The 21,135-nt window shown below is 34.3% G+C and overlaps 1 protein-coding gene across 1 annotated transcript; it reads right to left on the reverse strand.

Moving 5' to 3' along the window:
- Window positions 1–1,249: 1,249 nt before the first annotated feature.
- LOC131182882 (uncharacterized) lies at window positions 1,250–20,879 on the reverse strand. Its single transcript, XM_058152236.1, has 3 exons — window positions 20,318–20,879; window positions 20,140–20,198; window positions 1,250–1,282 (listed from the first exon to the last, which is right to left on the reverse strand). Exons 1-3 carry the CDS (start codon window positions 20,877–20,879, stop codon window positions 1,250–1,252), a joined length of 654 nt encoding a protein of 217 aa, XP_058008219.1.
- Between the last annotated feature and the right edge of the window lie 256 nt (window positions 20,880–21,135).

Genomic DNA, 21,135 nt, shown 5'->3' on the forward strand with positions numbered 1-21,135 from the left:
TTAATTTAATTAATTTGAAATTAATCTTAGTCAAAATTTGACTAGTTTGATTTGATCAAATTTTAACAATTTTATAATTTTAACTTAGTCAAAGATGAAGGAAAAATAGGTTAATTAATTTTATGAAAATTAATTAATCAAAATTTAATTTCTTAGTTAAGTATTAGTTTGACAAGTGGACTTATCATATGGAGAAAACACATTCAATGGTTGAATGGTTTATGGACACTTGTTGAATTAATATTAATTAAGGAAATTAGTAATTACAAAGGTATGAGAAAAGAAAAATGAATTAGTCTTCTTCTTGTCTAACCTTAACCGAAACTCTCCTCTTCAATAACCAAAAGTAATTTCTTCATTTCTTGTTTAAATTCAAAAGAATCAAGTGTTGTTGCTGTTGAATTAAACTTCTAGAAAGAGTTTCTTACTACTTCCACATACTTGGAGCAAAGAAAACCTATCTTCTCTTCTTCTCCATCTTTGGCCGAATCAAGGAAAGAAGATTCAATCCAAGGTTACTTTGATCAAGGTGCTTATGTGGACAAGTTAGAGGGCTAACATTTGGTAGTCTTTACTCCCTGGATTGGTGGTAGAATTTGATTCTCCAAAACCCTAACTTTTTTCAAATTTGGAGATTTTGTTTCTTAATGGCAATTAAACTTGTTAGCAATTGAGAAATATATTTTATGACCAAAACTAAGTGTTTTGTAATAGTATACAGTATTTATGTGTTGCATGAAATCTAGGATTAGAAATTTTAAAATTGTTAACTTTGCACCCTTATGCATGTTAAGGTGCATTTTTTCTTTTAGAAAAGAGTTTTGGTTCATTCAAAGAAGCTTTGATCAAGTTATTTGTGTGGATAAACTAAAGGATCAACATTTGGTGGACTACTCTACCTGGATTAGGTGTTGGAATTTGATTCTGCAACTTAGGGGTAAATTCCTTGATCTTTTTAATTTTAGGGCTTTAGTTTCCTAGTGGCAATTAGGCATGTTAGCAATTGAAATATAATTTATCATGACCAAAATATGTGTTTTACAATAGTATAAATGGTTTGTATATTGCATGAAACACTAGGTATGAAAAATTCATAAATTGCTAATTTTGCACTTTGCACCCTTACGTGTATTTCTTATTCATTAGACTAGGACATACAATGTACAAGCTGTATCTCTAAGTATAGTGGGAATTTTTTTTCCATCCAAAGAGCTTAATAGTCAAAGCTTAAATCAACAGTTCTCAAAACCTAAGGAGCCTTCACCTGTAAAAGATGCTCAACCTGCCAAAAACCCCCAGCATGTCAAAGGACTCAAGCTATGTCCTAGTGTACCTTGCTAAGAGAAATGCATTATTAGAGGCAAATACTTTAACCCCACTATAGAGTTATAGAAAACAAGGAATGGCACCATCGCTTTTTAATTACCAAGGTCAAAAATATTCATTTCCTTTCTACACTGCAAGAGCACTTGTCCATTCAAGGAATGTTTATAATGAAGATTACGCTCACCTAACTTTCAAAAGTGGAGAATTAATGATAGTTTCTTAAAGGAAAGACTCTGGCTCCAGCAATGGTTCGATTATACATCCTATTGGCAATCAATTCTTACACCATTTGAAATGGTTAATGTAAGTACGTATTCATGGAGTTTTGTTTTATGTATGGACATCTAATATTTTTTAATGGATCATGGGGCTCAGTGAGGACTTCATATTAGAAGATTATTGAAAGAAAAACATACCAAAGGGTGCAAAAATTAGCAATTTTAAATTATTTTTATCCTAGTGTTTTATGCAACATATAAACTTTTAATTCTATTACAAAACACATATTTTGGTTACAATAAATTGTAACTCAATTGTTAACAATCCTAATTGCCATTAGGAAGCTAAAATATAAAAATCAACAAGTTAAAGTTTAAGGATTTCGCCCCAAAGGCGTATAATCAAATTTCAATACCTAATCCGGGTAGAGTAAACCACCAAATATTAATCCTCTAGTATGTTCACACAAATAACTTAATCAAATCTTCTTTGAATGAACCAAAACTCCCTTTTTGTGGTCCCTCTAGCTTTCGGCCAACCTTGCATAACGTGAAGTTTAGGGTTTCTCTAGGTTTTAGCTTTATGAAAGTGTATAGAAACTATTTTTATACCTTTAACTCAAGAGTTACAACTTCTAATATCTCTTGAATTAAGCATAAAAGGAAGAAGATGGAAAATTTTACGAGAGAGAGAGAGAGAGAGAGAGAGAGAGAGAGAGAGAGAGAGAGAGAGAGAAAGAGAGAGTTTCGTCCAAAAGAAGAAGAAGAAGAAGAAGAAGAAGAATCTCTATTTTTCTCTTGTCTAACTCTTAAATATTTTAATTTCCCTAATTATAATTAACTTTACAAGTATCCACATTTAATGTCATAATTAAATGTGTTTTCTAATTCTTATTAGGTCACTTATCAAGTTAAGTTAATTAGAAATTAAAATTTTAATTAATTAGTATTATGAAAAATACTAATTAACTACCACTTTCTCTCTCCTTTCACTCAAGTCAAATTAATCTAATTAATTTCTTACCTTATGAATAATTAATCAAGTTTATATTTAAATAATTTAAATATTAATTTGAATACTTCCATTGATAGATTTAGTTTCAAGTTATGCTAGAGACTTTGTAATATGATTGCAAACTAAAAAAAATATTAATTTGATTGATTAAAGCAACAATTTAATCAATTAATCAAATTAATTTTGCTTTGATCATGTTGTTCTTTTGTGTGTGACTACCTAGGTTCATTACTAATTGGCAATGAGAATAATATTAACTCTTTAACATTATTGAAACTATTCCATACTTAAAATGAATTCCCTTTTCATTTTAAGTTCTCACAAATCATGGTTGACACCTAACATAGTGTACCATTATAACACCCCTAAGTTCGGTAGTGCGTTCTACTGTTCCGGTGACCAGTGTTGTCCGGACAGCTAGGATGCCTAGAACTACACTTCAATATGAGTGAGGAGACATAAAATAATGAAATACAAGAAAAGAAAATACAATAAAAACAAAGGAAAAATAATAGCAAAGAAATGTAACCAAGTTAAGCGAGCCGAGAACCGTAGCGATGGGTGACCGCACCGGGAAGTCACGACGTGGACCGTTGACTAGCCCTGGACTGCGGGGAACCCTGGAAAACATTTTTAGGACTTAAATAGACCCTAATTGAAGAATAAATCTCATTAGAAAGATCAAAGAAAAATTAAATAATTAGTACAAAGAAAAGTGAGAAATCGAAAAACAGACAAAACCCGGTGTTACCGAAAAATCGGGAATGCAACCCGAACAGGGGCATTATCGTCATTTGACATCCTGAATTGTCTTTTGATCCAAATTTCCATTAAAAATAAATAATATTACACTTAGAAAATAAAATGAAAAATTAATTTGGGGGTACCTAATATAAATAGCCAAAAGTGGAGTGAAAAAGGTGTAAATAACACATTTAACTTATTATATGATTTAATAAGTGTGAGTGGGCCACTAAAGGAATAAACTAAGTTAAAGGGGGCATGTGTACACCTAATATGCAATCTGCAAATTCATTTCTTCAAAGTTCCTCAACCATGCCGATTTGAGAAGAAAGAAGAACTCCATTGCCGTTTCACTTGGAGCTTGATCCATCCCTCCATTTCATCTCCAATCACTTAGATTGCTTCATTAAAGATTGTCTACACATCATAAGGAAGAGCTTGATACCAAAATCAAGAAGTTTAGTCAAGGTTTAGCAAGTCCCAACCATAGGTAAGTTTACAATTTTGAATATTGCTTTGTTAAACTTTGTGTACATGTTATGGGTGTGTGCTTGGTAAAGAAAATTTTCAACTTTGAAGAGTTCTTGATATATCCAGTTTGGACAGCCATGGAGTTATGTATTTAATGATTTATTATTACATATATTTGATGTAAATTCATGTTGAGTAGAGGGATTTAATATCCTAGTAAGTTATTTCCATGAAAATGTGGTGATTGTGCACTTGAATTGGAGATTGACGAATTGTGGGACACTTTGGTATTGTAGAATATTTCGGCAGCCTTGGGACACTTTGATAAATGTATGAGTTCATGAAGGTATTGGCAGAATATTGACATTGAGGATTGATGGATATGTATATAGATTGGTTGTGTAAAGTGTATGTAAGAATGAGTAATGTTTAGGTGTATATGTGATTGTACTTAGACTTTGTAAATTTGAGTTTATTTGGTGTATTGAGGATGTGTGTAATCTGCCCAAAGTGACTTTAAAGTGAAGAGGTATGTGGTTTTGGTAATGTACCAAAACAGAATTGGTAAGGGAAGTGGACATATAGCAATTAAATGTGTAATGGATACATGTATAAGTAAGGTAATTAAGGGCAGTATGCATTTTAGCCTATAACTTTAAATGTGTAACCTCAATTTGTATGAGACCAATTGAAGGTGAAACTAGGCACAAAATGTGCCAACTTTCATTAAGAAAGCATACCAAAATTCTACTTGCAAAGTGACATGAAAAATGACCAATTCGGATTGAGTACAATTGAAACCTGAAAACTGACCAATTGGACAGCAGTTAGTGTTTAGGCCATAACTCACTCAAAACAGGTTCAATTGACCTGAAATTTTAACCATGAATAGTTAAGACCCATACCTACAAGTCTTATTAAGACACCAAAGCCCAGAAATGACCATAAGCAAGTCAAACATCTAGCACAAGTTCGGGTCCAAAAACTGGCCGAACCAAAGTTGACCAAATTGACCTAAAATTGACCTAATTTGATGCTATTTGACCAGCAATAATATAATGACCATAACTTGGTCTACTTAACTCAGAATGACCTAAAATTTTGCCCCGCGTTCCATAAGACATATATCTACAAGTTTGTAGTTTTAACCGAAACCCGAAAACTGAGGGAACTAGGTCGTCCGGCTAGGTCAAACTAGTATCCCGGAATCCAGCAAGTTGCATTAAAATGCACTAAACAAGGAAATGAGTTTGGTAAAACGTACCAACCCTAAAACCCTATCGAATGTGACATATTAATGACACTAAAACCTAATTTACCTAAAACGCATCGAGGGTCGGTATATTAGGTGATTGAGCAAATAATAGCCTTCAGTGAATTACTTATCGAACATTATCGATAGAGACAGTTTAATTTAGTACTGAAACACTTCAAATTGTGTTTCTCAGTTAGCAAAGACTCAGGAAAAGGGAAGGAAACACTGAGTCAAGACCAAGAGACAGTCATCACAGGTTTGTGCACAACTAGTTTTCAACTGATTTTGCTCTGAATAATATTTCATATGATTAATTGTATGTTATTGTTTTAAATTGTGTTTGTGCACAACAACTATTTCTTTTGAATTTTTCAATTGAAATGAATTATGACTATTTGTACATTATTGTTTTAAATTGTAGAAATGTGTTTGAATGAATATTTATCACTTGAAAAGCACTGTAAATGGTTTGAAATTGTGAGAAATTGTTTGAATGATATTGATGGATACTTATTGCTTGAAAAGCATTGTAAATGGTTTGAAACTGTGGAAAAATTGATTTAGTGTGATTTGTAAAAGTTGAAGTTAATTATGAATTATGTGGCCATCTTGTGAATGAAATTATGACTTTGGAAATTGTGAGATAAAAGGTGTTTAGTGTTATTAGAGCAAAGTAGGGACGGCGATACGTAACGCCTACAATTCTTGGGAACTCTCACCAGTGAACTCAGGAGCTTGCAGGAATGGAGATACGTAACGCCTGCAAGTGCTCTGATAGGTACCACCCAAGGGCTTACAGGGACGGCGATACGTAACGCCTGTAGGTGCTTTGGTAAGTACCCTTAAATGCTAGCATTGATCGAAAAATTATGTCATGGCCTAAGTTGTGTATGAATTAGCAACACTGTGTTCTTAAATTATTTGACTAAATTGTATTGTTATGCGATTTGATAATTTGTGAAATGGAGTTTAAATTCTTATTGACATTCACTGTCTTTTGAATTTAACTATGTTTTGATTACTGAGATTTATTGTGATATTGTGTTAAATTCCTTATGATATTCATTGTCTTGAATTTAACTATGGTTTTAAGTATCCACTATTTGAATGATTTATGAATTATGATTTAAAATTGTATTTGGTTAATGTTGTGCACCACTGAGACATTGTCTCAGCGATAGCTTTTTATTGCTGTCGTAGGTAGACAGACAGACAGGGCAGCAGACTAGGCTATTAGTACCTCCAGCGAGAGACTACCGAGTATAATGAGTATACCAATATTTTGTATTTTGTAATGTAATGTATGTTCACTGTATGTACATATTGTTGTTGGTTTTGAGCAGTTGTAAAATAAAAATTGTACATTGAAGTTGTAAAATAATTATGAGTTATTTTGGCTTGTAAAAATTTGTATTATATTTCTTTTATCTCAGTCTCTGAAAAATCACTGCAGATTTGAGTTGAGAAATATGTTGTGTTGAGAAAAATGTTGAAGTTGAGATTTGGAAATATAATGAAGTGCTTTACAGGTTTTCTGAAGAACTGTTTTATCCAAAATACAGATGGCACACTGCCAAAATTTTTACAGAAATGCCAAATAATTCAAATGTGTTAGTTCTATCACTTCAGTTCACAAAAGTTTTTAAATGCCTGTAAATAGTGCTCACCACTGTAAAAAAAGTAAGAAAAGTTTTTAAAATCCCTTATAGTGTATTTAATGGGTTATCAGTAGACGGAGTTGGTAATTCATTAGGTATACTACGGGATCATGTTATGCCTTACAGAGGGGTAGGGTGTGACATGTTTTAGCGGTATCAGAGATAGTTTTTAAATTTTCTTTTCACCTGTTATTTGAATATTCTTTCTTCATAGTACAACTGCTCAATATCATTATTTGATACATACAGTACATTACATTATAAATATGCACTAACGGGAGGAAATCTCCTTGTGTTATTTGATCCGGGTTCTACCCATTCTTATGTGAGTGCTAGCATCATTGATTGCATTGCTGTTCCATGTACAAAAATGGACTTTGAGGTGCTAGTAACAAGTCCACTAGGACAGGAGGTCAGGGTTAATAGAATGTATAGAGATTGTCCTTTGGTGATCCAAGGACACACTTTTCTGTCCGATCTCATTGAAATGCCCTTCAGAGATTATGATATCATCTTGGGCATGGATTGGTTAGCTAGGCATCATGCCATGATTGACTGTAGGCTGAAGACAGTCACTTTTGGCCTTCCTCGATCTGATGATGTGGTAATACATGGGGAAAGGCAGTTATTGCCATCAAACATCATTTCGGCTGCACTAGCCAGAAAAATGATCAGAAATGGGTGTGAAGCCTACTTGGCACATGTGGTAGACACCCAAGTGGGGATTCCAGCATTGAAGGACATCCCTACAGTACATGACTTTCTAGATGTGTTTCCTGATGAATTGCCAAGATTACCTCCGGAAAGAGAAGTGCAGTTTGAAATTAATGTTATGCCTGGTGTGGATCCAATCTCCATAATGCCATACAGGATGGCACCAGCAGAGCTGAAGGAGTTGAAGATACAATTGCAAGAACTACTTGAAAAGGGCTTCATCCACCCTAGTGTGTCACCTTGGGAAGCACCAGTGTTGTTTGTTAAGAAGAAGGATGGTACTCTCCGCTTATGCATTGACTACCGACAGTTGAATAAGGTGACAATAAAGAACAGATATCCATTGCCTCACATTGATGATCGGTTTGATCAGTTGAAGGGTGCAGCTGTATTCTCCAAAATTGATTTGCGATCTGGTTATTATCAGTTGAAGGTGCAAGAGCAGAGTATTCCAAAAACTGCTTTCAGAACTCGGTATGGCCACTATGAGTTTCTAGTAATGCCATTCGGGTTAACAAATGCTCCAGCTGCTTTTATGGATCTAATGAACACTATCTTCAGACCATATCTTGATCAATTTGTGGTGGTGTTTATTGATGACATTTTGATATATTCAAGGAATGCAGAGGAGCATGATAGACATCTGCGGATTGTACTGCAGACTTTAAGGGAGAAACAACTATACGCCAAATTGTCGAAATGTGAATTTTGGCTGAAAGAAATCTCCTTTCTAGGACATGTTGTGTCAGCTGAAGGGATCAAGGTAGATTCTAGCAAGGTAGAAGCTATCCTTAATTGGAAGCCGCCCAGGAACATCACAGAAATTCACAGTTTTCTGGGTTTAGCTGGATATTACCGTCGGTTTGTGAAGGGGTTTTCTATGTTATCTTCTCCACTGACCAAACTGCTTCGGAAAGATGTAAAATTTCAGTTGACAAATAAATGCCAGCAAAGTTTTGATGAGTTGAAGAGGTGTTTGACTGAAGCTCCAGTCCTCACTTTACCTACTCCGGGTAAAGAATACACAGTTTATAGTGACGCTTCTCACAATGGGCTAGGCTGTGTACTGATGCAAGATCGGAATGTCATTACTTATGCATCACGCCAGCTGAAACTGCATGAGAGGAACTACCCAACACATGATCTGGAGCTAACAGCTATTGTTTTTGCTCTGAAGATCTGGAGACACTATTTGTATGGGGAGAAATGCTACGTTTACACAGATCACAAGAGCTTGAAGTATTTGGGCACCCAGAAGGAATTGAATTTGAGGCAGAGGAGATGGTTAGAACTCATCAAAGATTATGATTGCTTAATAGACTATCAGCCAGGGAAAGCAAATGTGGTGGCTGACACCTTAAGTCGCAAGACTATGGCAAGTCTCAGAGTTTCTCCCATGTCCATGGTATATGAGTTGAAAGCACAGCATGCCAGTTTAGAGATTGATGATGAGGGACAGACAGTAGTTGCATGGCATATACAGCCAGTGTTGATTGATCAGATCAGAATGGCTGCTCAGAGTGATGAAAAGTATCAGAAGCTACTGAAAGAAGTCCAGCAGGGCAAGAAACCTGAATTCTCTGTGAGAGATGATGGTTTATTGCTACATCAGGGTAGAATGTTTGTTCCTAGTGATGTGGAATTGAGACAAATCATTATGAAGGAAGCACATGAGTCTCCATTTGCTATGCACCCTGGTGGAACTAAAATGTCTGAGAGAAATTTGAAAAGAGCTTTCTTGGTGGATGGGTATGAAGAGAGATATAGCTGAATTTGTTTCCAAATGCCTAACTTGTCGCAAGTAAAGCGTAACATCAAGTTCCAGTGGGTTGTTACATCCTTTGTCGATGCAGTGGAAATGGGAGCGAACAACTATGGATTTTGTTACAGACTTCCAAGGACACGAGTGGTCATGATGCGGTATGGGTTATAGTTGTGATTGACCAAGTCCGCTCACTTTTGCCAATTCGGATGGACTATAGCACGGAAAGATTGGCGGATTGTACATATATGAGATTGTAAAGCGCATGGAGTGTTAGTATCAATTGTGTCAGCGAGATCCTAGGTTCACTTCTAGATTAGGGTAGTCTTGAGAGAGCCCTAGGAACTAGATTGAACTTCAAAGACAACATTCCACCCACAGCATGATGGCGATCGAAAGGGTTATTCAGATATTGGAGGATATGCTACGGGCTTGTGTGATTGAATTTGAAGGTAGTTGGGATACACACTTGCCTTTGATTGAGTTTGCTTATAACAACAGCTACGAATCAAGCATTGGGATGCCTCCATATGAAGCTTTGTATGGTAGAAAGTGCAGAACTCCCTTATGTTGGGATGAAGTAGGTGAAAGGAAGATGATTGGACCAGAAATTGTTCAGCAGACAGAGGAAAAGATCAGATTGATTAGAGATAGGCTCAAAGCTGCATCAGACCGTCAGAAGTCCTATGTTGATTTGAAAAGAAGAGATATTGAATATGCAGTGGGTGATAATGTATTCCTCAAAGTTTTTCCTTGGAAGAGAATTATGAGATTTGGAAGAAAGGGGAAACTAATTCCTCGTTTCATTGGACCGTATGAAGTTCTGGAAAGAGTGGGTCCTTTGGCATATCGGTTGGCATTACCTCCAGAGCTAGCAAGGACACACAGTGTCTTCCATGTGTCCATGTTAAGGAGGTACAGATCTGACCCATCTCATGTACTATCAGTTGAAGAGATTGAGGTAAATCCAGACCTCTCATATGAGGAAGAACCCATAAAAATTCTGGCATATGAGGTGAAGCAGCTGAGGAACAAACAGATACACGTGGTTAAAGTGCTGTGGAACCATCATTCAGGCCAGGAAGCTACTTGGGAATGTGAAGAGGATATGAGGAGACAGCACCCACAACTGTTCAGAGACTAATGCCAGGTAAAAATTTCGAGACAAAATTTATTTAAGGGGGGGAGAATTGTAACACCCCTAAGTTCGGTAGTGCGTTCTACTGTTCCGGTGACCAGTGTTGTCCGGACAGCTAGGATGCCTAGAACTACACTTCAGTATGAGTGAGGAGACATAAAATAATGAAATACAAGAAAAGAAAATACAAGAAAAACAAAGAAAAAATAATAGCAAAGAAATGTAACCAAGTTAAGCGAGCCGAGAACCCTAGCGATGGGTGATCGCACCGGGAAGTCACGACGTGGACCGTTGACTAGCCCTGGACTGCGGGGAACCCTGGAAAACATTTTTAGGACGTAAATAGACCCTTATTGAAGAATAAATCTCATTAGAAAGATCAAAGAAAAATTAAATAATTAGTACAAAGAAAAGTGAGAAATCGAAAAACAGACAAAACCCGGTGTTACTGAAAAATCGGGAATACAACCCGAACAGGGGCATTATGGTCATTTGACATCCCGAATTGTCTTTTGATCTAAATGTCCATTAAAAATAAATAATATTACACTTAGAAAATAAAATGAAACATTAATTTGGGGGTACCTAATACAAATAGCCAAAAGTGGAGTGAAAAAGGTGTAAATAACACATTTAACTTATTATATGATTTAATAAGTGTGAGTGGGCCACTAAAGGAATAAACTAAGTTAAAGGGGGCATGTGTACACCTAATATGCAATCTGAAAATTCATTTCTTCAAAGTTCCTCAACCATGCCGATTTGAGAAGAAAGAAGAACTCCATTGCCGTTTCACTTGGAGCTTGATCCATCCCTCCATTTCATCTCCAATCACTTAGATTGCTTCATTAAAGATTGTCTACACATCATAAGGAAGAGCTTGATACCAAAATCAAGAAGTTTAGTCAAAGTTTAGCAAGTCCCAACCATAGGTAAGTTTACAATTTTGAATATTGCTTTGTTAAACTTTGTGTACATGTTATGGGTGTGTGCTTGGTGAAGAAAATTTTCAAGTTTGAAGAGTTCTTGATATATCCAGTTTGGACAGCCATGGAGTTATGTATTTAATGATTTATTATTACATATATTTGATGTAAATTCATGTTGAGTAGAGGGATTTAATATCCTAGTAAGTTATTTCCATGAAAATGTGGTGATTGTGCACTTGAATTGGAGATTGACGAATTGTGGGACACTTTGGTATTGTAGAATATTTCGGCAGCCTTGGGACACTTTGATAAATGTATGAGTTCATGAAGGTATTGGCAGAATATTGACATTGAGGATTGATGGATATGTATATAGATTGGTTGTGTAAAGTGTATGTAAGAATGAGTAATGTTTAGGTGTATATGTGATTGTACTTAGACTTTGTAAATTTGAGTTTATTTGGTGTATTGAGGATGTGTGTAATCTGCACAAAGTGACTTTAAAGTGAAGAGGTATGAGGTTTTGGTAATGTACCAAAACAGAATTGGTAAGGGAAGTGGACATATAGCAATTAAATGTGTAATGGATACATGTATAAGTAAGGTAATTAAGGGCAGTATGCATTTTAGCCTATAACTTTAAATGTGTAACCTCAATTGGTATGAGACCAATTGGAGGTGAAACTAGGCACAAAATGTGCCAACTTTCATTAAGAAAGCATACCAAAATTCTACTTGCAAAGTGACATGAAAAATGACCAATTCGGATTGAGTACAATTGAAACCTGAAAACTGACCAATTGGGCAGCAGTTAGTGTTTAGGCCATAACTCACTCAAAACAGGTTCAATTGACCTGAAATTTTAACCATGAATAGTTAAGACCCATACCTACAAGTCTTATGAAGACACCAAAGCCCAGAAATGACCATAAGCAAGTCAAACATCTAGCACAAGTTCGGGTCCAAAAACTGGCCGAACCAAAGTTGACCAAATTGACCTAAAATTGACCTAATTTGATGCCATTTGACCAGCAATAGTATAATGACCATAACTTGGTCTACTTAACTCAGAATGACCTAAAATTTTGCCCCACGTTCCATAAGACATATATCTACAAGTTTTTAGTTTTAACCGAAACCCGAAAACCGAGGGAACTAGGTCGTCCGGCTAGGTCAAACTAGTATCCCGGAATCCAGCAAGTTGCATTAAAATGCACTAAACAAGGAAATGAGTTTGGTAAAACGTACCAACCCTAAAACCCTATCGAATGTGACATATTAATGACACTAAAACCTAATTTACCTAAAACGCATCGAGGGTCGGTATATTAGGTGATTGAGCAAATAATAGCCTTCAGTGAATTACTTATCGAACATTATCGATAGAGACAGTTTAATTTAGTACTGAAACACTTCAAATTGTGTTTCTCAGTTAGCAAAGACTCAGGAAAAGGGAAGGAAAAACTGAGTCAAGACCAAGAGACAGTCATCAGAGGTTTGTGCACAATTAGTTTTCAACTGATTTTGCTCTGAATAATATTTCATATGATTAATTGTATGTTATTGTTTTAAATTGTGTTTGTGCACAACAACTATTTCTTTTGAATTTTTCAATTGAAATGAATTATGACTATTTGTACATTATTGTTTTAAATTGTGGAAATGTGTTTGAACAAATATTTATCGCTTGAAAAGCACTGTAAATGGTTTGAAATTGTGAGAAATTGTTTGAATGATTTTGATGGATACTTATTGCTTGAAAAGCATTGTAAATGGTTTGAAACTGTGGAAAAATTGATTTAGTGTGATTTGTGAAAGTTGAAGTTAATTATGAATTATGTTGCCATCTTGTGAATGAAATTATGACTTTGGAAATTTTGAGATAAAAGGTGTTTAGTGTTATCAGAGCAAAGTAGGGACGGCGATACGTAACGCCTACGATTCTTGGGAACTCTCACCAGTGAACTCAGGAGCTTGCAGGGATGGAGATACGTAACGCCTGCAAGTGCTCTGATAGGTAACACCTAAGGGCTTGTAGGGACGGCGATACGTAACGCCTGCAGGTGCTTTGGTAAGTACCCTTAAATGCTAGCATTGATCGGAAAATTATGTCATGGCCTAAGTTGTGTATGAATTAGCAACACTGTGTTCTTAAATTATTTGACTAAATTGTATTGTTATGCGATTTGATAATTTGTGAAATGGAGTTTAAATTCTTATTGACATTCACTGTCTTCTGAATTTAACTATGTTTTGATTACTGAGATTTGTTGTGATATTGTGTTAAATTCCTTATGATATTCATTGTCTTGAATTTAACTATGGTTTTAAGTATCCACTATTTGAATGATTTATGAATTATGATTTAAAATTGTATTTGGTTAATGTTGTGCACCACTGAGACATTGTCTCAAATGATAGCTTTATTCTTTGTCGCAGACAGACAGACAGGGCAGCAGACTAGGCTGCTAGTACCTCCAGCGAGAGACTACCGGGTATAATGAGTATACCAATATTTTGTATTTTGTAATGTAATGTATGTTCACTGTATGTAGATATTGTTGTTGGTTTTGAGCCGTTGTAAAATAAAAATTGTACATTGAAGTTGTAAAATAATTATGAGTTATTTTGGCTTGTAAAAATTTGTATTATATTTCTTTTATCTCAGTCTTTGAAAAATCACTGCAGATTTGAGTTGAGAAATATGTTGTGTTGAGAAAAATGTTGGGGTTGAGATTTGGAAATATAATGAAGTGCTTTTACAGGTTTTCTGAAGAACTGTTTTATCCAAAATACAGATGGCACACTGCCAAAATTTTTACAGAAATTCCAAATAATTCAAATGTGTTAGTTCTATCACTTCAGTTCACAAAAGTTTTTAAATGCCTGTAAATAGTGCTCACCACTGTAAAAGAAGTAAGAAAAGTTTTTAAAATCCCTTATAGTTTATTTAATGGGTTATCAGTAGACGGAGTTGGTAATTCATTAGGTATACTACGGGATCATGTTATGCCTTACAGAGGGGTAGGTTGTGACAACCATGACTACCCAAATAGTTATAAATTAATCTTTAACTCATGAACCTTGATCATACAGACCATGCACTAAAATCTCTCCATTATAAAATCTTGATTCTAGCTAGAGTCATGGTTTATGTCAAACTCTTATTACTTAGAATCATATATCCTTATTTTAATTCTAATTCTTAATTAATAAGACTTTCCAGTCAGAAACTCTTTTCTGACTAAGTCTATCTGTTCTGGCCAGGAGCTTAACTTATCAAGAACAATTTAAATGGACAGAGGATTTTATCCCTATTTACTTAGGGTAATGGATCCCATCTTGACTAAACATCTATCTCTATATGTAATTAGTCGAAGCCAACACATGCCCATATACTCATACCTAGTATAAGCATGAAAGCAGTATCAAACTCAAACAACCTATATACAAGATAACTGTGTTATCTCAAGTCAAGGGATTACATGAACTATTATGATCTAGATGATTATGCATTGACAAGAGTAAACTCCATGTACATATCATCTTATGTCATTGGTTTGGCCTACTTATCTTATAAGTGTCCATTTTGTTTGTTATATGGCATGAGACCCACCATTCCATATTATTAGTATCTCATACTAATCGATGAGAACAAACAAATATGATAGTCTATATGGATAAATCTTATCCTCTGGAGTATCCAAAACTGTAAAATAAAATTTATAGTACTTGTACCAGAATGTTTCGTCACTCATATTCTTAACAATTTAAGAATGAAACATCTAACAAGTTACCAAAGGATATTTTCTATTAAATTTAAACCATTTAAAGTTAAAAGAAAAAAATATATGCCATTAAAAAGAATAAAAATTCATAAGATACAATTTCAAGATATGCTCTAGGGTATACTACTAACAATCTCCCATTTACACTGGAGCCAATCATTATAAAATCTTAGACCCATCTTCTCAATATGTCGATCTAATCAATTTTGTGTCATGGCCTTGGTGAATGGATCAGTTGGATTCTCAACTGAAGTTATCTTCTACATGGCTATTGTGACACCCCCTTACCCGTCTATAGTGTAGCCAAGCAAAGCATGTCACACTCAGTGCCCGAGCACTTTAACTTATTTTATTGCATTTCTTATTACTCACATTTTATTTTTTTTTATTTGCGATCAATTTATTAGCCGGAGAAACTGACGGAGTTTTTCCTAAATTATTAACATTTTAACTATTTCCCCACCTATTAAAATTTTCAACAATATCATCTCAAAAGTTGTTTCGTAATGTATCTTCTTTAATTCCCTTTTTAAATCACTCCATTTTGAGTTTTGTAGCTCAAGTTCTAGCATTTTTACCATAACTAGCTGGATTGGTCATTATCAAGATTTTCTGGGCAGAATTTGGTTCTAGCAGTTTTGGTGTCCTAAATTTGGCTAGCAATTTGAATTGGTTCTAGTTAGAATTTGGGTTTCTATTCTACATGAAAGTTGTTCTACATTGTTTGAGCTTTCCAAAGGTTCATGAATTAGGTCATTTGGACCTCTCTACACAAAGTTATAGCCAATTGAACGAATACTGTTCATTTGGTCATTTTCCAGGTCCATAATTTTGGTCACTAGGATTTAGACAATTTTTAGGTCAACTTAAGTTGATTTTCTGGATAGGGTCCCTTCATAAAAAATGTGGTATTTTATTCCTAGTTTCACCTCCAATTAGCCTTGCACCAATTGAAGCTACATAATTCAAGTTAGGGCTGTCTAAACACACTAGACTCAAGTCCAGGATTTTCTGGCACATAGGGCAGCCTAACCATTTCAATGTCCAATGCCACATTTAATCCCAAATTAAGGTCAAATCATGCCAACTGGTCATCAATTGACCTTCAGAACACTATTTTACCATCAATTTAGCAAAACCCTAATTTTCCCTCAAACCCTAATTCCCAAATGCTTCAATCTTATTTCACACATAGCAATTAAGTTTCTAAGTCCCATATTCTCATTCAAGGCCATCCATAGATAACTTTAATTAAATCAAAACTCATCACACACTCCCCTATTCATGGCTGCTGAAAATTAAGAGAGCTCATACATGGGTATTTTTATTCAATTTCTTCAATTTCTAACTTAATTCATACTCCTAATATAAAATCTAAAGAGAAAAAGAGAGAAATTGGCATTAACCTTAGTAAGGCAGAATTTTCTCTTTGCTAAATCTTCACTTTCTTAGCTTTTCTTGGCTTCCAAACACCTTAGCAAGGTTTTATGACAAGTTCTAGTGAAGAAATTTATGGATTTTGGGTTGAGAATTTAAGGAATTTGAAGGTTTAATGAAAGAACAACAATGGAGGAGAGAGAATGAAGTGTTTCGGCCAAAGTTGGGGAAGAAGAAAGGAGCAGATTTTATTTTTCAAATTTTAACTTCTTTTACTCTTTTTAATGTATGTTGAATGTGCTTGTTGAATTTTGATTGGCTAAGGGGTTTTAATTACATCATGCATACATAATGCTTATGTAATAATTGAGTTTAAAATTTCTTTTTCTTTTTTCTTTCTTTACTCATTTTTAATTAATTTTTCATCAATATTTATTCATATTTTATGTAATAAATCTCACTTACTTGGATGGACAAGTTGGTCAAAAATCATCTCTGAAGGCGAAATGACCAAAATGTCATTCATTTAGCTTAACGAGCTAAAATTATCTATACCGACTTAGAAATTTTTCTTAATATTTTCTTGACATTCTATTATTATCTAAGGCTCAATAACTCTTTACTAGAGTCCCAAAAATTATTTCATAGGGTTCCCCATGGGTCTAAGATTGCTAACTGTCTTCATAGCTATTTCCCATTATGGTTACCCATCGATGTAGCTACAGCTCATTTAACTTCATTGCATTTCATTTCTAAATTTTTCCTTAATTTTTCTTATTATTATTTGGTTTATTTATGACCCCTTACTGTAGTTTAAATATAGTTCTAGATATTCTGGCTGTTCAGACAGACATTGGTCACCAGAACAGTAGAATGTACGAACTTCTAAAGTGAGGGTGTTACAGCTACATTGCCTCTCCCAATTATTTCTCTAATAATATGATAGTGCCTTTCTATATGTTTGGATTTTTGGTGAGATCAGAGTTCCTTTGCTTGAATAACAACACCATTGTTGTCATAGTATAAAGGAATTGGTGACATAATCAAAGGAACCTCTCTAAGTTCTATAACAAACTTCTTTATTCAAATAACATCTTTTGCACCATCAGATGCAACAATATACTCAGCCTCTATAGTGGAATATGTAATTGTTGTTTGCTTGAAACTTTTTCAGTTGATTGCACCTCCATTATAAATAAACACAAAACCTGAGATAGACTTTCTATCATCCACAACTGATTGAAAATCAGAACCTGTAGATCCATCTAGTTGTAAATCACCTCCTCCATATGTTAAGAGTAAATCCCTAGTTCTTCTCAATTACTTAAGGATATTCTTAACTATAGTCTAGTGCTCTAAACCTGGATTGGATTGAAACCTACTAGTCAAACTAACAACATAAGTAATATCTGGCCTTGTATACCATATTGCATACATAAGACTTCCAATTGCCGAAGCATATGAAATTATTTCCATCTTTTCTCTTTCCTTAGGTGTCTTTAGAGATATTTCTTTGGAGAGAAGGATGTCGTGCCTTACAGGCAACAATTCTCTCTTGAAATCAAACATGTTAAACCTTTTTAACACTTTTTCCAAGTATAGACTTTGGGATAAACTTATCATTCTTTTCAATCTATCTTTACAAATACGAATTCCCAGAATATAGGTTGCTTCTCCTATGTTTTTCATTGATAAAGTATTAGACAATCAGATTTTTGCAATTGTTATCATACCAATATCATTACCCATTAATAATATGTCATCCACATACATGACAAGGAAAGTAAGTGCACTCCCACTAACCTTCTCGTACACACATGGTTCATCTTCATTTTTTATAAAACCAAAAGATTTAATGGCTTCATCAAAACGAATGTTCCAACTCCTCAAAGCTTATTTTAGACCATAAATGGATCTTTTAAGTTTACATAATTTAGAATTCTTGGATTCAAAACCCACAGATTGTTCCATGAAAATATTTTCCTTTATGTATCCATTGAGGAAAGCAGTTTTAACATCTATTTGCCAAATCTTATAATCATAGTATGCTGTTATTGCCAATAAAATCCTAATGGATTTTGGCATGGCTACAAGGGAAAATGTCTCTTCATAATCGATCCCTTGCCTTTAGCGAAACCCTTTCGCTACTAACCTTGCTTAATAAGTCTTTACCTTTCAATCAGAACTAATTCTCTACTTGAAAACCCATTTATTCCCTATTGGTGCAATACCTTCAAGTGGGTCTATAAGATCCCAAACTTGATTCTTATACATAAAATCCATTTCAAATTTCATGTCATCTATCCATTTTGAAGAGTCTATATTTGATATAGCTTCTTTATAAGTCATAGGATCATCACCATGATCTACTTCTTCATGAATAAATAACTCTTATTCATTCTTATGAAGATATCCATATCTATCTGGAGGATGAGATATTCTATTTGATCCTCGAGGAACTAGTGTGGAGACATTATCAATTGGTATGGGTTCATTGGGTAGATCAATATCCATTTTATCTATTTGTTAATCAGAATTCTCTAATTTTAATTCTAATTCTACCTTCCTACCTTTTCCACCTTCTTGGATAAATTCTTTTTTAAGAAAAATAACATCTCTACTTATCACAACTCTTTGTGTTATAGGAACATAGAAATAATATCCATAACTATCTTTTGAATATCCAATAAACTGCCCCTTTTTAGATTTTATTTCCAATTTATTAGTCTTTACCTTTTTAATATAAGCTAGACAACCCTAAATTTTAACATGTTTAAGACTTGGTTGCCTTCCATACCATATCTCATATGGAGTGGAAGAGACTGATTTGAAAGGGACATGATTAAGAAGGTATAAAGCTATTTCTAATGAAAATCCCCATAAGGAGATTGGAAGGTCAGTATAGCTCATCATACTTCGTACCATATCCAATAGAGTACGATTTCTCCTTTCAGATGCACCATTTAATTATGGCATTCCAGGAGGAGTTAATTGAGAAATAATGCCATGTCTTTTTAAGAACTCATTGAATTCAGTACTTAAGTATTCACCTCCTCGATCTGATATTAGAGTTTTAATACTTTTTCTTATTTATTTTTCTACTTTAGATTTGAATTCTTTGAAATTTTTAAAGGATTCATGTTTGCATTTTATTAAATATAAATGTCCATACCTTGATTTATCATCTGTAAAGATAATGAAGCAGAAAAAACTGCCTCTTGCCATTTCTTAAAATGGACCACTTACATCACTATGTACTAGTTCCAAAATTTCTTCAGCTCTTAATCCTTGTCCAATAAAAGGTGATCTAGTCATTTTGCCTTGAAGACAGGATTCACAAATTGGGTAGGTTCAGAACCTAATGGAGGTAAAATCCCTATCTTTTCTAATTTTGTAATCCTATCTTCTATAATATGACCTAATCTTAAGTGCCAAAGTTGTTTTGAACTTGATTTAGTTTCAATGATTGCATTAAACTCAATTTAGTTGCTTGGACTTATCTTGTTATTATTATCCAAATAATAAAGACCATATAGTAAATAACTCATGCCAATAATTTTATTTCTAAAATAAAATTGCAAACATCATCTATGAAATGAAATTCATATCCATTACTAGTCAAACTAGGTACAGAAATGATGTTTTTAAAAGTATCAGGTATATATCATACATGATCCAAAAACAAAATATGTTCTTTTCATACAATGATTTAGACCCTATGGCTAATGTGCAACTCTCCATTACCAATACGAAGTCTAACATCCGTGCTTCCAAGCTTTCACTGCTTGCTATCTGTAGATAAACTATGAGTATTATCAAAATCTAAATAACAAGATATGAACATACCTTTTAACAGCTTATCCTTCTTGCTCTTCCTCTAGGTAGCTCCTTTTCTAGTGCCCATCCTTCGGACAATGGAAACATTTTCCTTTGTCTATAACAGCTTCAACTTTCATTTTCTTTTGGGATTGATTTTTAGCAATTATACCAAAAGGACCAGGGGTAAAAGTCTTCTTCCCTTTATTGCTTTTCTTCTTCTTAGACTTTCTAGAAGAAGAAGCAATTAAAGCAACTTCTTTCCCTTTATTGCTAGACATATTATCATATGCAATAACAAGCAGAATTAACAGACCATCCAAAGTGCATTCTTGCTTGGTTATATGGAAATTTGTGATAAAAGATCCAAATGACTGTGTAAGGGATTGCAAGATCAAATCTGTTTGTAATGTGAAATCCATGGTAAAATTAAGTGCCTCAAGTTGTTCAATGAGCCTGATCATCTTACGCAAAAGGGTTCCCACATCTATCCATTCATTCATTTTCATTCTGAATGGCTGCTTAGATATCTCATATCTAACATTCTTGGTATGCTTACCATACAACTCTTGTAGGTGATCCAGGATTTTAGATATAGATTGTATCTTCTCATGTTGCTTCTGTAACTCATTAGTCATAAAAGCTAGGATGTTGCACTTAGCTCGCATGTCATGTTCTTTCCATTTATCGAAAGTTTCTTGTTCCCCTTAAGAAGCCCTTCAGGTAAGGGACCAGGAACTTTAGAATCCAGAAAGTATCCTATATGCTCCAAATTAAAGACTATCATTAGATTTCTTAACTAATCCAGGAAGTTAGTGTCACACCCTACCCCTCTGTAAGGAATGACATGATCCCGTAGTATACCTAATGAATTACCAACTTCGTCTACTAATAACCCATTAAATACACTACAAGGGATTTTAA

Source organism: Hevea brasiliensis, chromosome 9 (assembly GCF_030052815.1).
Source record: "Hevea brasiliensis isolate MT/VB/25A 57/8 chromosome 9, ASM3005281v1, whole genome shotgun sequence".
NCBI classification, from domain to species: domain Eukaryota; kingdom Viridiplantae; phylum Streptophyta; class Magnoliopsida; order Malpighiales; family Euphorbiaceae; genus Hevea; species Hevea brasiliensis.

What these genes read in the sequence shown, in the direction of transcription:
- LOC131182882 (XM_058152236.1), bottom strand. Translation starts at nt 20,879, where the DNA reads ATGCGAGCTAAGTGCAACATCCTAGCTTTTATGACTAATGAGTTACAG. An exon ending in TGTTATAGACAAAGGAAAAT is followed by an intron (nt 20,199 to 20,317) that starts GTTTCCATTGTC and finishes TAATACTCATAG; the next exon opens with TTTATCTACAGATAGCAAGC. An exon ending in GGATGTTAGACTTCGTATTG is followed by an intron (nt 1,283 to 20,139) that starts GTAATGGAGAGT and finishes GGTTTTTGGCAG; the next exon opens with GTTGAGCATCTTTTACAGGT.